General features: G+C 28.8%; 1 protein-coding gene across 2 annotated transcripts in view; it reads left to right on the top strand.

The window, feature by feature from the left end:
• Positions 1–103: 103 nt before the first annotated feature.
• The window catches only part of fax (failed axon connections), a 37,509-nt gene continuing 20,132 nt past the window's right edge, over positions 104–17,480 (top strand). Inside the window, exons 1-3 of one of the 2 annotated variants that reach the window (XM_065503799.1) lie at positions 104–569; positions 7,983–8,321; positions 14,573–14,916. In XM_065503799.1, the coding sequence (XP_065359871.1) occupies positions 204–569; positions 7,983–8,321; positions 14,573–14,916 (1,049 nt within the window). In that variant the 5' untranslated portion in view covers positions 104–203. The remainder of the gene's footprint in view (positions 570–7,982; positions 8,322–14,572; positions 14,917–17,480) is intronic. The other variant, XM_065503800.1, reaches the window with a different exon arrangement.

Here is a 17,480-nt window from a genome sequence, read left to right as displayed (position 1 = left end):
ATAGATAGTGTGGTGCATATTCGTATACTTTGAGTGTCGTTTTCTATGCTTTGAGTGTTGAACATCTTGTAGAGTGAATTTTTTTGTTTGGATTTTACTTGTATTCAAATAATTCGAGATTTATTAAAAAAATACCTAGTTAAACTTCGTAAAAAGGGTGCAGTATATTTTTTTTCATTAAAAGAAAATATTAAAAATTAGTAATGTCTGAAGTTGCTAATAATCCAGTGGCGGAAAATAAGCCGGAAGAGGCTCAGCCAGTGGACAACACAGCAAGTGAAGAAAAAATTGAAAACACTGGAAATTCTGGAGAAAATTGTGCTAACGCCCAAGAGAATTCTGCTTCTGAAAAACCTCCAGCAACATCCGAAGACACAAAGAAAGAAAATGAAAACTCGGCCTCGACAAACAAGTCGGAGGCTACAGCTAAATATAGTGTACATAAGACAAATTTTGAAAAGGATATAATTTATTTGTACCAGTTTTCGAGAACTCCACTTTTACCATCATTATCTCCATATTGCCTTAAAGTGGAAACTTGGCTGCGCCTAGCCGGATTGAAATATGAGGTATGTATGTAAAACAGATAAGAGAAAATGTCAGTATAGAAATGTACATCAACATTTGGTCGCCATGTTGCTTTTTCCTAATGTACACCTCCCTTTTTTGTATTTGCCTTTGTCGTACACTTCCTTTTAAAGAATGTATTTCCAGTAAACTTTCCAGTATACACTACTTAAGCCTCTACTTGATTTGATTTCAAGTTTTAAGTACATACAATATTTTTTTTTTGCTGTAATATAAAAACATCAAATACATATTTATATGTATATACATATGTATATCTATATATACATACCCGTACATAAATATGTAATGTGGATATGTGTAAATATTTATATGCATATGCATGTATATAAATTATTGCATTAAACTATTTAAAACTAAAAAAGAACACAATATGTACCTAGTATATAGTATGTGTATTTTATTTAGATAATCTGAACTAATTTCTAAGATCGGAAACAACATATAAGATATAATAGTATTAGGATATTGGGCGTGATGCTAAATACCTACCAAATCAATAAAAATTGATCACACAAAGTGAAGGAAGATCCAATAAATCTTGAATACATACATATTTTAAAATGTTAAATTATGATGTACATATGCATACATACATTAATTACAAATTATAACACTTCTATCTACATATATGTACATATAATTATGTATGTAGGTATAAAAATGGCAAAACAGAGCAAATGTTCGAATAAAATATTCCATTGGAAAATCTGTTATATACACTAGTAGCAGACATATTTACAATATTCTCTTAGGTTTATTATAAAAATAAACTACGCTTTTAATTGTTTGAGTGTATTGTAAAATAATGTAATAAATCATAAGAAAACAAAAGTTAGGGTGTGGATCAGAGATGGACAACTGAGACTAAAATGGTAGTACTAAACAAAATCAGTACTACTCTCATATAGTAAATACAATATTATCAAATGCAACACCTTTTTGTATTTAATGGAACAAATCAAGATCCGCGTAACAGTTTATATTTTCATAATTTTTTTCTGTTAATATTCACATTTTCTGTATTGCCGGCCTTTGGCCGGGTGAAGGGACTTTTAAAATATATGAGAAATGTACTATTATATGTATTGACTTTATATTCATATAACTCTTAAACTAAGAGCAAAATAAGGGGAAAATATTAACGTTTTGGTGCTTCTAATTATGAGAGCTATCAACACCAAAGAAATTATAAAAATGCAAGCTGTTTCGCTGATCTTGATTTATACCATAATTGTAAATAATAATAATTATCTGAAAAGTATAGGTATTATTGCTTCAAAATCCTACAATTTAGTAACATTGTGAACGAAAAATAGTAAGCCATTTCGTTAATAAATTGTATTAATTATCAAACAAAAATTTATATTGTATGGAATATATTTAAATTTGCAGTTTCCTCAATTATATACTGACTTATATATACGTGTTGTATTCTATTTTCGGTGATACAATTCGGTTTCTGAAAAGAGAAAAATTACATTTGTTAATAAATATGAATAAAATATAATAAATCATGGCGGAATAAACCAGGTACAAATAATAGAAAGTATGTTCTCAAATATAATTTCCATAAAATGTCAAACAAAAGAAAATTAAAAATATCAGAATGGAATATCTGAAAAAAAATAAATTAAATTTCAGTTTTGTTGAAAAAAAATAATTTTACGAAATAAAAATGTAAAAAATTAAAGTTTTACGCAAAAAATTTCTAAAAACGCGCACATATCAAATGCAAACATAAAATGATAATATCCATAGTTTGACGTTGTAGGGGTAAATATTGACAACTCGCCCTAATAATTGTACCTTGTTGATGCTGCCATGATAATAAATAATATGAAAAAAACTGTAGAAAATGTTCCATAAGTCTAACTCTAGATTATTTTGAACTCGTTTCACTAGCGAAGAGGTGTGTAACTTAAACACAATCAGCCCAATTATGAATAAAAATTCCCCGGGAGTTTTTTTTTTCCTTTTTCCTATTCAAATTCAAAGGGAAAAACTCTCCCTGGGAACAAACTCCCAGGGAATTTTTTATTCATAATTGGGCTGAATATGGAATATATTATGTAATAATTGAATGTTTAACAACTGTTGTAAATATGTAACAAAGAACTACATTGATCTTGGGGCTATCACGGTAATTGCAAAAGTTAAAAAAGTACTTCAAAAATACATATTTCTGAATTTTCCATGCCTGGCCTTGATTTTTTTCTTTGTAGCATCTCTTTAACAACAATAAGAGATAATTGCGCACTGGAAGAGAACACATACACATATATTTGTGTATTTATGCACGCATAAATTCAATGCTTTAATATGCATACACATTTCTGCTATTATTATTTTTTTCATTTGTATTCTATTAATTTTTGCAACTAATTGTTGCAATAAATGCTCAATGTATTTATGAAATGAAAGTAGTAAAATTTCATAAAACTTAATTAAACCTATGTAAACTAAAATACAGTAACGAATAAGTTATTCGTCGTAAGAAGGAGCCCCACCCTTTTAAAAGCTATTCCTTCTGGAATAAACAAATAACCACTCCCTTTGAAATTGAAAAAGCAACATGTAGTGAGTCCACTGTTGCCAGATTTTCCGATGTATTGGCATTTTGGCGATTTTATGAAAAGTCTATATTTACATTAACACATAAAATGAAAACAATTTAACCGTAATTATTTTTGTAAGGTAAAAAGATGATGGTATATAAAAATAGATTCCGAATTTAAAGTTACTTGATTTTAATAATTTAATGAATCAAAATAAAAACTTTTTAATTTTTTTTTTGAAAAATTTTTAATATTTATCCCATAAAGTTCCGGATTGGCGCATTCGTAAATAAAAAAATTGGAAAATACAAATGGAATGACAAACTTATACATATACTTATACCCTTATCATTTGTGTATAAAAAGTAGCTAATATTTAATTTTTGTACAAAAATATATAATAATTCTTATTTAACAATAATAATTCTTTAAATACAAAAGCGAATTCTTTGGATTGCTAGTTTTTGAAAAAAAACAAGTATGTATTTTTATTTTTTTTTTCTACTTTTTTAACGATTTCAAAAACATTTTGCCAATTTTTTAGTCCAATTTTGAAGATTTTATACTAAAATTAGCTGACAACAAATATATACACTAGGGTGGCCCTTAATAAATGAAAGTTGGATTTTGGCCATTCTCACCCCCCCAGTTTGGTGAACATTAGTAAAAAAATCATCCTGAAAAAATTTTAGGTAAATCGGTTGGGGTTAAGACGTGCCGCAAGCCCTCTGAAGTTTTGAGATGCATTTACAAGGGGAAAAAATGCACTTTTTTCAGTTTTTGTAAAACTTTTGCCATTCAAAAATTACTTTTGCAATTTAATTTAAAAGAATCGAAATGTGAACGCAATTGTCGTTCTAATGAGACATAAAAAACAGAAATTGGTCAAAAAATGTTAAAGTTATTAAAATATCGCCAGGCCATTAACGTGTCTCAGGCAACTAGAACAAGAAAGGTAGTAGGGTATTTAATTAATCGGGTTTCTGGTTTAATCGGTTAACCGAGCAAATAATTAATCGGGGTTTAGATTTATTCGGTTAATAATCGGTTAATTTAAAATTATTCGATTAACCGAATAATATCTATTTTAATTTTAAATTGATAATACAACCACGAATTTTGTGTACAAAAACATAAAAAAAACGAAACATAACAATTCAACCAAAAAATAATACCAAATATAGTATTTGAGATCCTTTTTGTATACACCTTTGAGTTTTTTTATTATTTTAGTGAGATCTTCTGAAATAATCTTTTATAAAAATAAAATAATATAATTTAATTTTTTTCCTTTTAAACGATTTTTTTCTTTAGATTTAATAAAACTTGAGAGAGTTTATTCCAAACTCTCTCGCTGAATGTAGATGTTGGAGAAATCGAAAGCATGATGAAGAATATTCAATATCTCAGTTTTTTTTAGTTTTTTCTAAGCATATCATTGGTGTCCTTTTTGGATTGTTTTAGATTAAATAGTTTTGCTAGTTTCGTTTAGTTTCGTTAAGTTCTGTACATGTAAATGAAAACAAAATTTTAAATACATGTAAATTAAATATGTCAGTTGTTATTTCACTAAACATTTTTCTTGGATGTTCGAAAAAATATATAATTTTAATTTGAAATTTGTAATTGATTTGGAAAAAAAATTATAAAAAAAAGGAATTTCGGTTAATCGGTTAATCGAAACAAATTAATCGGTTTATTTGTTATTTGAAATTCGGCAATTTTAATTTATTCGAACAGTTAACCGTCCAAAATTAATCGGTTAACCGATTAACGGTTAATCGATTGAATACCCTAAAAGGTAGGAACAAAATTAACATATTTTGATAAATATTAAAATAAAAGCTCATTTTTACTTAAAATATGCCCATATTTACTTGTATATGAGTTTTTGTCTCCGTAGGATACCGTTAACCTATTCTTAGTTATGAATGAAAAAATAAAATTTTTTTAACGGCAGTTTCAAAACTACATTTTCAAATTTGTAAAAAATTTGTTAAACAAATTTCAGAATTTTTTGATCATCTCATTGGGATTTATTAAGAATATAATAGGGAATAAAAATGTGAAAAAATTATGAAAATATCTCTTATAGTTTTTCCATACCTGCGATTTAAATTTTGAAATTTTCGAGAAAAACCAATTATTTGGCAATTTTTACTCGAATGAACTCTATTTCCTTACTCTTCTGAATTTTAAGCAAAACTTATTCAGAATATTATAGTCTAGATAATTCTAAATACACTCACTTTTACTAAAATCGGAAAACGTTAATCCTTAAATCTTGAAGGTCAAAGGTCAAATTTTTCAATATTTGGAATTTTTCATGGAGAGATAGCGAATTTAAAAAAATTTTCACAAATACAATTCAGCATTCTCCCTTATATGTGTAGATAGCCTTATTACTTGCCTCCATTTTCCATATAGTGGGATGGAATAATTTGGCCATATTTCACAAAATCCCTCAAAGAACTCTAAAATTTTCAAAGTGGAATTTTCAAATTTTCACAAATACAATTCAGATAGAGTGGTTCATTGCCTTCATTTTTTATATGATCAATATGAGTGACAAAGAAGCATTTGCCCTAATACCCAAAAAATCTTTCAGTTATATTCAATTATAATTAAATTTTAAAAATTTACCAATTTTACATTATTTGTATTAATATCTTTATATTTGAAATAATTCTTTCATTATTTTAAAATATTATTTTTTTAAATTGTGCCAAATATTTCTCAAAAAAATAGTTCACATATTTAAATATGTGTGTAATAGTTAAATATGTCGTTACGTCATAATATATTTAACTTTGGAGTCAAATATGTAATAACGTAAGCTCTTACGTCGAAACATATTTAACTCGGCATATTTATCTTCACACACATGTTTAATTGTATAAAAAACAACAACGCCAAAAGAAACAAAACACACAAAAAAAAAAACAAAATACGCAAGCATGCACATCCAAACATACGTTTTGTTGCTTTTTTGTCAAAGAATGCAATACATTGTGTTTTTTGATGAAATTTTCAGAGGTTGTCTCGGATTTTTGCTCATATCTCCGTTATTTATGGACGGATTTTGCTGATTTTAAATAGCAAAATTCTCGAAAGTATGTCTGACAGAGTTGTTGAAGATTTGGATCCCGGAGATATCTGGGGCCTTCAGAAAATTGATTTCAACAGACAGACAGACAGAATATATATACTTTATAGGGTCGGAAAATTATATTGTGGAAATTACAAACGGAATGACAAACTTATATATACCCTTCTCACGAAGGTGAAGGGTATAAAAATGGCAATGTTGCTTTAAGAAACATTTAGGAAATTTAATTAGCTTTCTAATGCATTTAATTGGGTTCAAATCCGTTAAGAACTGCTTGAGTTAGAGGCAAATTACTAAAGCAAGATTTTTTAATTTTTTGGAAAAAATGCATTTTGCCTAATAAAACGAAAAATCGATTTGAAAGACCACTTCCCGTTCATCAATATTTAAGTGTTATACACCAAAATTCTTAGTTTTTAGAGTATATTAAGAAAATGTCAACATCGATTTTCTTGAATTTCGAAAAAAGTGTAAAAACTGAGACGGTCTAATACATATATATTATGTTGATTCTTATTATGCAAAAAAAAAAAAATAATGGTGTATATGCTTATACACTATTGTTTTATTGAGTGGACGATATACTTTTATAAATTTCAGAATACATTGTATAAAAGTTTTATTATACCCTTCAGCATAAGTAAGGTTTTACATAAGTTTGCTATTCGCTTTGTAATTTTATAATACATATTAAATTGTCTGGATAAGGCGCCTCCCCTAGTCCGTCAGAGAGCTTGTCCGTCCGTCTGTAGAAATAAAAGTTTATTTCTACAGTGAAAACGGGATTTCACCGAATCTTGCTGTCAGCTTTTTTGAGCGAAGTATTCTTGATGAATTCGCAGACGAACTTTATGATGGGGCATTCCTCAGTCTTCGATGTGTTTAACAATTGATACATGTCCATATTAATGAATAGAGACTATTGTTTATTTGGTTGCAAAACAAAAAATTCAAATTCTTAACGATTTTTGTTTTTTTTTCTTTCTTCTAGTCTGTCAAGGGATATTTTCCTTTCCAATGGCACAAATAGTTTTTTCTTTTTATTTTAAAATTATTTAAAAAACGAATTGCTTTAGTTTAAATTTTTTGTTTCTGTTTTATTTTTTTATTTTTAAATAATCAAAAAATGGGATTTTATAAATGAATACGGTAGCACGATTTTTCATACGTCAGAACGTTAATATGGCGACAAAAAGAGAAAGTGGAACTACCTTGTATTTTTGTATCTTGGGTGATACTACCTTATATCATTGTATCATGAGCTCTACTATTTTTTTTTGCATTTTCTTTTTACTTTTTCGTTTTTCTTTCTGTTTGTTTACAAATTAATTTTGAAAAATTTTAATAACAAAAGTAAAAATAACAATTTGAAAAATCTGTTTTTGTTCATTGTGCAAAAAAATGTACCAGTGGCAGTGGTGACTTATTATATATGCGAATAGATTGTAATATGTTGTAATTTGTGGCAAAAATTGTCAACTGTTTTTGACAATCTCCAATTTTTTTCACAAACAAAATGAATGTTGTTTTTTATGTTGATTTGTTGTAGAGTTGCATGTACTTGTATAAATATAAAATTAAATAAATCGGCACTGACAATGTATGTATATTTCATACTTCTGGACGTCCTCTATGATTCTATTTGGAATATACACAATTGCAAAATTGGTTTATATTTACATAATAAAATCAAATTATTTAAATAATAATTGTCACTTTTATTTCAGAATGTTGATCACAAGATGCGTTTCCGGTCCAAAAAAGGCCAATTACCATTTATTGAGCTCAATGGAGAAGAAATTGCTGATTCTGCTATCATTATTAAAGAACTTTCTGCAAAACATAATAAGGACCTTGACGCTGGATTAACTACAGAACAACGTAATGTTTCGTATGCGATGATTGCAATGTTGGAAAATCATTTGATTTGGATCTTATTTTACTGGCGTGCCAAATATCCCGACAATGTACTCAAAGGATACAAAGTTAATTTGCAGCATGCCTTAGGTTTGCGATTACCAAACTCAATTTTAAATTTCTTCTTTAAAATAACATTCGGAAGAAAGGTAAGTTAATGAACATGTAATTTGAATTTGAATGACTTGAAAGTATTAGTTTTGCTTATTCATAATAGATAAAAAGATAACAGAATTTTAATAGACAATTTATATACTACTTACTTTTATAGTAAATTGCATGATATCAAAATGGCAAATTAATTAATTACATTTAATTATATTGTTGTGTTTACCCTTAAATCCCAAATTACGATTACGCGTAGTAAATAAAAATTATCAGCTGTTCAATGCCAGTAAGTAGGATATAAATCTAATGTCGCTGCAAACTGCCACTGCCGTATTGTAACTGACTCAATAAAGCTCAATCACATACATACAAGGTGTCGCAAAAGTAATCCTATCAGAAAATGCTATAAATTTTGCGATTGGCCCCTAATGTCAGTTCTGTTTTGACATTTGTGTAGTAAACACATGCGAAATACACGTTAATAAACAATGTTACGCTACGCTGCTCCAGAACGCGGAATATTGGTGACCATTTAAAGTTTTTCATTTTTTTTAATTACAGCCAAAAAACATCGGAAGTTTACATTTGCGCCACCTTGTACAATACTTTTGCTTTAACTGCGACTGACAGCTGCAGTTAAATATTTGTATATATGTATGTCCCCGTTTACACAGTAAGATTTTTCTCGCATGAAAACTTCCCAGCGGGAAAAAGATGCAGTAAAGAGGACTTCCTAAACGCCTTCTTTTGCAGGCACAAGGACTTCTAGCCGCATTGCAAAATCATTTCAGTTTTACACGGCGTGTCATTGCGAGCCAAGGCCTTGCACACTCGCTGCTGTTAGAGGGCTGAGAGAAGGCCTACTTAGGAAGGGCTACTAGAAGGCCTACTTTGCAAGGGCTTCTAGAAGGCCTAATTGGGAAGAGCTATTAGAAGGTCTACTTTGGAAGGGCTATTAGTAGGTCTACTTTGGAAGGGCTATTCGCAGGGTTGCTATATGGTCTTATGCCTGTACAAAAACCTGTTATTACTGATATAATGAAAGGCCTGTAGGGGAATGTCATATGGAATGCCTAGAATGGTAGGACTACTGCAAAGCCTGGAAGGACTACATGAGAGGCCTAATAAAGTGCCTAAAAGAGAAAAACAGCATTAGAATAAGGCATCAGAGGACGGCCTATGAAAAGTCGTGCATTTTCAAGTTTTATAGAACGTCTACAATGGAAGAACTATTTAAAGTCTTATTAGGAGATCTAAAATAAAAATAAGAATTAAAATGAAGTTGTTTGTTTAATTTTTTGAAACATGATAATTTCTGATTACATACTTAAAAACAACAAAAATAAATAAGAAGCCACATCAAGCAATTTATTGTTGTAAATTTTGTAAAGAGAGTTAATCAAAGAGATGCAGAGTATTTTATTTTTTGATGTAGACTATTTTTATTTAACCACTTGTTATTAGAAGGGGATTCATAGGCGTTCTTGAACACCTTCTAAGAGCAGGCAGTGTGGAATGAGTATCGGTTATTTTAGAATGTGTAAGTAGAAGGCCTACAAACTGAAGTCCTATCATTTTTTCCCGCTGGGTTACTTTATAGGCAAGTAAGGGCAAGGCGAATCTATAGAAGGTGACGGCAGAAGAACAGCTGATTATTTTTTTATTCAGTTGTTTAGACAAGTGAACTGTCAATTCACTTGTGTTTGTTGTGGCGAAAAATACAACAAACCCAAAAGCAAAAACAACCACAGGTAACATTGACAGTTCACTTATCTTTTTACAAAAACAAAGTACCTGTTGTTTTTGTATATAAATTCGCCTTTCTATAAATTCGCCTTGAGTAAGTGGTATATACTCTGATGTACATGCAATTCGTTTTGTGTTTTCTTTCGTAATACCTACATACACACAAACAGGCACATTTGTATGTATAAAAATAAAACAATCTGCAATAAAAATCTTTGTGTGTAAACGCGAATGCAAGTTTAAAGAAGAAAAATAAAATCAAGGTATATTAATTATCATAGTTTTGGGTAGTGCACTAAATGTTGATTGAAATCAGCATTGCACTATCACTCACTAAAATTGCAAAAAATTTAGTTTGCACTATTTTTTATCAGCTTTAGTGATAATGCTTATTTCTTAACTAGCACTAAAAAAAATAGTGATAGTGATAATTTTTTAACTATCACTAAATGAAGATTTAGTGCAAAAATCTGCACTACAATTAATTAGTGCAAAATTTTAACCTGCAATCAACAAAAGGCTGCATTAAACATACTATCACTAAATTTTCAAAAATGAGTAGTCATGAAATTGTTGAATCCAAATTCGAAAAATAAAAATTTTAAATATTTTTTGTTATTTTTAATGAAACATTAGTTTTAAATTAGTGCACAGAAATAAACTTAAACCATTTTGAACTTAAAAATTTAGTGCACAATTTGAAGTTGCACTCAAATTAGTGCATACAAAAAAGTTGCAATAAACTGATGATTGCATTTTTTTAAATCAACTAATTTAATTTTGAGTGCAAAATTTTTTAACTCACTATCACTAATGTTTAGTGAGGCTGCTAATTTTCAACTCATCACTAAATATGAACAAAATGATTGCACTAATTTTGCACTATCACTAAGTATTAGTGCAAACTGCAAAATTAGTGCACTACCCCCATCTATGTTAATTATAAGGTAGTGTTATCAGAACAGCTGATCGTTTTTTGCTACTATGTTAATTTTTCGCCGTAGTGCAGTATAAATGTCAAACTTTGTTTACATTTTGTAAATGTCAAACTTTCTTTTGCTGTTAAATTCGTTTATGTTTTAAAAACAATAATAATACTACACGAGATTAGTTTTATTTCTTAAAAACATCAAATTAAATTACAAACAGATTCAAATTTATAAACATTTTTTGTTTATCAAAAATTCGCTTTGATTTATTTGCGCTGTTTTTGACATTTTTACCTGGCAGCCAATTCGCCTTCAAATGCAGGCACAATGTCAAACTCAGTATTTTGAATTCGCCGATGACACTACCTTATAATTAATATACCTTGAATAAAATCTTATGTGTGAAAAATCTTACTGTTGAAATGGAACTATATTCACAGTAGTTCAATAAGTACCGCAAACTTCAGCGCAAAGAAAAAAGTTGTGTTGTTTTTAACTTTGAAGTATGTAAAATACGAATGAATGTATGGCAAACATGTGTTGCTAACGGAGAGATTGAGTTACATTTGTCGTGTCAATTGAAGCAAAAGTATTGTATGTGTTTGGGCCTTTACCAACAAATAAATATCAGCTGATTTGGAAAACTGCAACTGTCTACACACAATTGTAATTTGGGCTTAACAACTACATTTTCGGCGACAGCCTTAATTATAGCATTGTAATATATCCCAACAAATGTTACTTATTTATAAAATGTTGGGACCGTAGGCACTTATGACTTTTATCATAAGTTTTAAAATAACAGTTATTTTATGATTTCTATTTTTTAAGAAAAAATTACATTTTCGAGTACAAATTACGAAAGGTATTCATTTTTTTTTTTTGGTTGGAAAATTTTTTTTTTTGTTAAAAATCCAATTTTTTTTGTTCTTGCCAAAAACTTCTAAATTACCACTATATACAATTTTAATTATACAGGACTGTCACAGAATTCCACTCTGATCAAAAGTGGAATTCCGTATCTCGCTTCATCAGAAAAAGTAAAACTGATATTTCTTTCGGAATGAAATCACTTTCAGTGGAATTGATATTTCTTTGTAATTATTTGTTTTTGTAAAATTTTTAATCAATTCCTTTGCCAAAAAATTAACTTTTGTTTTAATATAAAAACGCTGTCAAATTAAAATAAGAATTCTGAACAACGCAAACCGAAATCGATCGGAATAAAAACTACGGAATGGAAACCATTCCGAACAAAATGTGTGACTGAAAAATACTGATATTGAAAATAAATAGCCAAAATAATTTGTGTTACTGCATTTTGGAGAAGTCTTTGATTTGTAACAATTTTTTTTAATTGTGGTGATATATTTTTTTAAACTTGCGATTTTTTTTAATTTTGGCAAATACGAAAATATACACATATGGCCAAAATAATAAGTACATGAAATTTTTCCGCATCTTTTGATGAATTAAAAATCTATATTTATTTTAAATGAATTATTATTTATATATTTAGTTAGTTTTTTTATGTTTAACATAAACAACAATCACTTATACCCTAATAACATAAACTAAATTTTTTATGAAATGAAAAATAAAAAAACTTCATAAAATTGGTGGCCAAAATAATAAGTACATTGTGTAAATCCTTAAATTAAATGTTACGGTTAAATTTTATTTGTTTTATATTTATTAGTTTTATTAATATCTAGTGTATCCTTCATTATTTTTAATAATTTAGTGGACTCTTCTTGGCAAACTGCTAATTAGTTTACGGTAGGTATCCGAAGTGATTTCATACCACGTTTTTTTTAACTAAATCACTAAATTGACCTTTATTGACCTTTGTTTTGAAATGTTTGCTTACTTATTCTGTGTTTTAACTCCCCCTAAAGGTTTTCAATTTCATTTAAATCCGGTGACTGACTTGATCAGACTAGGAGACTTATACTATTTTCACGGAACTAATCTTCAATATAGCAGGATGTGTGTTTTGGGTCATTATCCTACTGGAAAAATCACACGTACTTATTATTTTGGCCATATGTGTATATAAAAAATAACATTTATTTGTGATTGCAAAAATGAAAATTTATAACGATCAGCATGTTATACACGTTTTATTATTTAAAAATTAAAAAATAACTGTTATTTTTTAAGTCCATGCTTAAATATTAACGTAATTAACGTCACCATTTTTTATCCAACATCATACATGATACGTATGGTTGTTGTGATTGTGAGAACGTCAGAACGTTCTGATCTATTATTTTGCCTGAGGAATTCTAAAAAATCGCGTTAAATTTTAAGTTTTCTTCGAATATTTCCTAAAATTCCTCAATCATTTGTCCCATACTACTTTTTATTTCATCGTAGGATGATTTTTATATTTTATTTGAAAAAAAATAAAACTGATTTTTATTTTAAAAATCATTTTCTGATTTTTGTTATAAAAAATCCTCAATAATTTTTACGAACGAAATAAAAAATAAAAATTATTTTTTTCTAAGAAATTTTTAATTTTTAAAATTTGATTTATTTTACAAAAGCTGAAGAAGCAAAACCAGATCAATACGAATTAGAACATGCGATTATTTAAATTTTCGCACAAATTCTGTGACATCGAAAAATAATTTCGACATCGAAAAATAATTTCGATATCGAAATTAAAAAAAAATACTAAATACGTTGCTAGTTAGTCTCTGGTTTTTACAAAAGCTGAAGAAGCAAAACCAAATCGATATGAATTAGAACATGCGATTATTTAAATTTTAGCACAAATTCTGTGACATCGAAAAATAATTCTGTGATATCGAAATTAAAAAAAAATACTAAATATGTTGCTAGTTATCGAATGTCATAATCTGAAATAAGGAAATTACGATAAATTTTACTTGATATCGAATGCAGTAATTCGGTCTCAGTATTTCACAATGTTATTTAACAACAATTTTGTTTATATTAATATATCGCTACCTTAATATAGAAAGGCCCTAAGTAACATTTCCTTACTTTACAGGAGGAAGAAACAAATTAATAAAACTTAAAGTTCTGTAGTTGCGATTTTTTTTAACACAGATTTTTATGAAGGTCTTCAACCAATTTAATGTTGTGACATTTTATTTTATTAATGGTGACATTTTATTTTATTAATGGTGTATTAGGGGTATGCAAGTATGCAAGGGGGTATCGAAGTATGCAAAAAAATTAATTTTGGAAAAAAACGAGTTAGGGCGTTTCTATATTAAGGTAACTATATGTAATTATTTATATAAATTATCAAATTCGAAGGGGTTGAATGAGCCCATTGTACTGACACCAGCAATCTTCAAATTATTGGCTGTAGATGGGTCTTAAGATAAAACTTTTATGGAGATTTATCGTCAAGGATCCTAACGAAATAATTGGTAGTCTTTTTAGTGCCTTTTAAAAAGCTAAATACTCTGAAAAGCTGTATTGTGTGCTGAAGAGAATTAAATAAAATGCTTCAACTACATTATTTGATGGCTATCATCTGCTTCGCTGCTGCTTGTTTGTGTGTGCTTTCAAGTTTTAGTTCATTCAACACTTTTACTTTTTTCTATAATTGTATTGTGCAAATTTTTCATAATTAGTGGTTCCAGGGTACAAAAAAACTTAAGGCTCATGGGATTGGTGTACACAGTGCAGAGGAGATTGAGGAGTTTGGCAAAAACGATTTGAAGGTTCTTAGTGAAATGCTGGATTGCAAGCCATTCTTCTTTGGAGATGAACCTACGACATTGGATGTTGTCGCATTTGCAGTTTTATCACAATTGCACTTTTTATCGAAGGATGTTCCGTATACTCTAAGGGACTTTATGACTGAAAAGTGTCCTAATTTGGTTGGACATGTATCTCGAATGAAAGACAGGTGTTTCCCCGACTGGGATGAAATATGTACGAAACTGGATCTTAACGCCCATATTCAAAAACCAGAGTAAGTATTGGAAGTATAATGAAAAAATTATAGCGAAACATTTTTATTAATTAATTTTTTACAATACAAAAAATGCTTTGTAGCTAAAAAGTAAAAAATCTGACAATTCCACTTTTGGATTAATGTTTTTATCATAGGTTAGAACTAGAGGCGCAATTGAAAGTAGGCAGCGAGTAATTCTATTACTCTCCCAAATTTTAAAGCTGACACAACAACAAAATACATTGATTTACATAAGAGATGTCCAAAGCTAAAACTGTATTTGTGTTGATGAGCGATACAGAGCTCCACTGAAAGAAAAGTTTAGTGAACTAAATAATTGCTTTATTTGTTAACAAAAATCAAGTCAACAATCCTAATCATGTTGTCTGCGTCATATTATCATAGCTCATTAATTGAGAGTTCAATATTAATCATTTTCGACAAATTTGTAAATATTTAAAATATGTAAAATTTTTTTGCTTATTTTTTACGTTGTTTTGATTAAAATCATTTCAAATCTGAAAAAATATCAATTTCGCGATTGAAAAAGGTTTAGGCAAGTTCAAAAGACAATGAGAAATATTAAAAAAAAAAATCAAAAAAATAATAATTAAAATGTGTAAATTCAACAATCTTGAGAAAGATAGAAGTAAACAAAAGAATTTAACCAAATTGTATGTTTAAATTTTAAAGATAAAATTTTAAACTTTAAAAACTACACAAAATAACGAATAAAACATATGCATCGAAGATTGCATGTTAAATAATCACTTTTAGATTTTTTTTGAAAACATAAATGAAATCTATATATATAAAAGAGTGACTGAATGCCAAACGCTAGAAGAATGAAATTTTAACTGTGGGTACTCCTTAATTAAATAGATTCACTAAGAAAGATTTTGGGAAATTGGAACATTTACGGGTTAAAAATGCTAAAAACTGATAAATTCGGTAATCCAATATAAAAACAAGTAACAGAGCTATATTCGGCTGTGCCGAATCTTATATACCCTTCACCAAAGTATACCTTAATTATATGTTGAAAAAAAAATAACAACAAAAATACAGTAATTATACCCTTCACCATGAGTGGCAAGGGTATATATAAGTTTGTAATTCCGTTTGTAATTTCTACATTTTTCATTTGCGACCCCATAAAGTATATATATTCTGGATCGTTATAGATAGCGGAGTCGATATAGCCATGTCCGTCTGTGTGTTGAAATCAACTTTACAAATCCCCTAAATAACTTACAAACATGATTGATACATCAAAATCTCCGGAATTCTTCCAGCTCGGTTGCTATTTAAAATCGTGAAAATTGGTCCACAAATGGCCGAGATATAAGCAAAAAACCCAAAAACCCATGTATTTTGTTAGTGTTTCATGAAATCATGTACATTAGAGTGCTCCAAGATTATATGGACAGGCCATTGGTACAGGCCGTCCCCCCCTCTAGAATGGTTCTATGTATTATAGAAACTCGTTGTGTAAAATATTAGGATGATAGGATAACGCTAACTGGTGCCGCAACGACGCTGAAGTTTTGAGGTGCATTTACAAGGGCAAAAAATTCAATTTTGGCATTAAATAATTACTTTTGCAATTTAATTTAAAAGAATCGAAATGTACACGTAATTGTCGTTCTAATAAGATACAAAAGACAAAAATTGGTTAAAAAATGTTAAAGTTATTAAAAAATCGCCAGGCCATTAACGTGTTTCAGGCCACTTGAACAAGAAATGTAGAAACAAAATTAACATATTTTGATCAGTCTTGCACTATCAACTGATGTGTAAAGTCATATTATTCTTGTTACTTTTGATCTACAGACAAAAGTGTACGGTATTTTTTTTTCTACTCCCCCGTGTTTTGTTTATCACTTCAAATAAATAAAAAATAAAAACAAAATTAAGCGCAGAAACGTTGAAGATGTTATTGTTGCCTCACATGGGCACAACATGAGTAAGAGACAAGCAACTGTAAGTAGCTCTCAGAGAACTACAAACCACAATTTTTATACACCACTACAAACTCTCGATGATGACGATAATGACGAAGTTGTTATCGAACCAGCTGTTAAGGTGACCATACCACCTATAACAATTTTAAAATGTCAAATGGAGCAAGTACATGAAATATGTAGAATATTAAATGTAAAAGACTACTCTATACGTAAAATTTCAATTGGTTTGAAATTATTTTGCACCAATATAGAAGAGTATGATAAAGTATGTGATGCACTTACTAAAAAATTTGATTTGGAGTATTTTACTTATGCCCAAAAAAATGAAAAGCCCTATAAGGCCGTCCTTTTGGGACTGGATAAAACTGACCCATCTGTTGTGAAGACTCGATTGCTACAATTGGGTCTTAAATGTACTAATGTCAAAATTGTTACTAAGTCTATGGACAATAGCAGAGAACATATTATTTTCATAGTATATTTTGAAAGAAAATCAATCACACTAAAGGAACTGAGGCAAAAATATTCCGTAATTAATTATATAAAGGTGAGGTGGGAATACCAAAAACCAAACAAATCAAAACTGAAGCAATGTTACAACTGCCAAATGTATGG

The sequence above is a fragment of the Calliphora vicina genome, chromosome 3, assembly GCF_958450345.1.
Source record: "Calliphora vicina chromosome 3, idCalVici1.1, whole genome shotgun sequence".
NCBI lineage: Eukaryota > Metazoa > Arthropoda > Insecta > Diptera > Calliphoridae > Calliphora > Calliphora vicina.
Note: the sequence above shows the minus strand (reverse complement) of the source record. Positions and strands in the feature narration are given on the sequence as shown.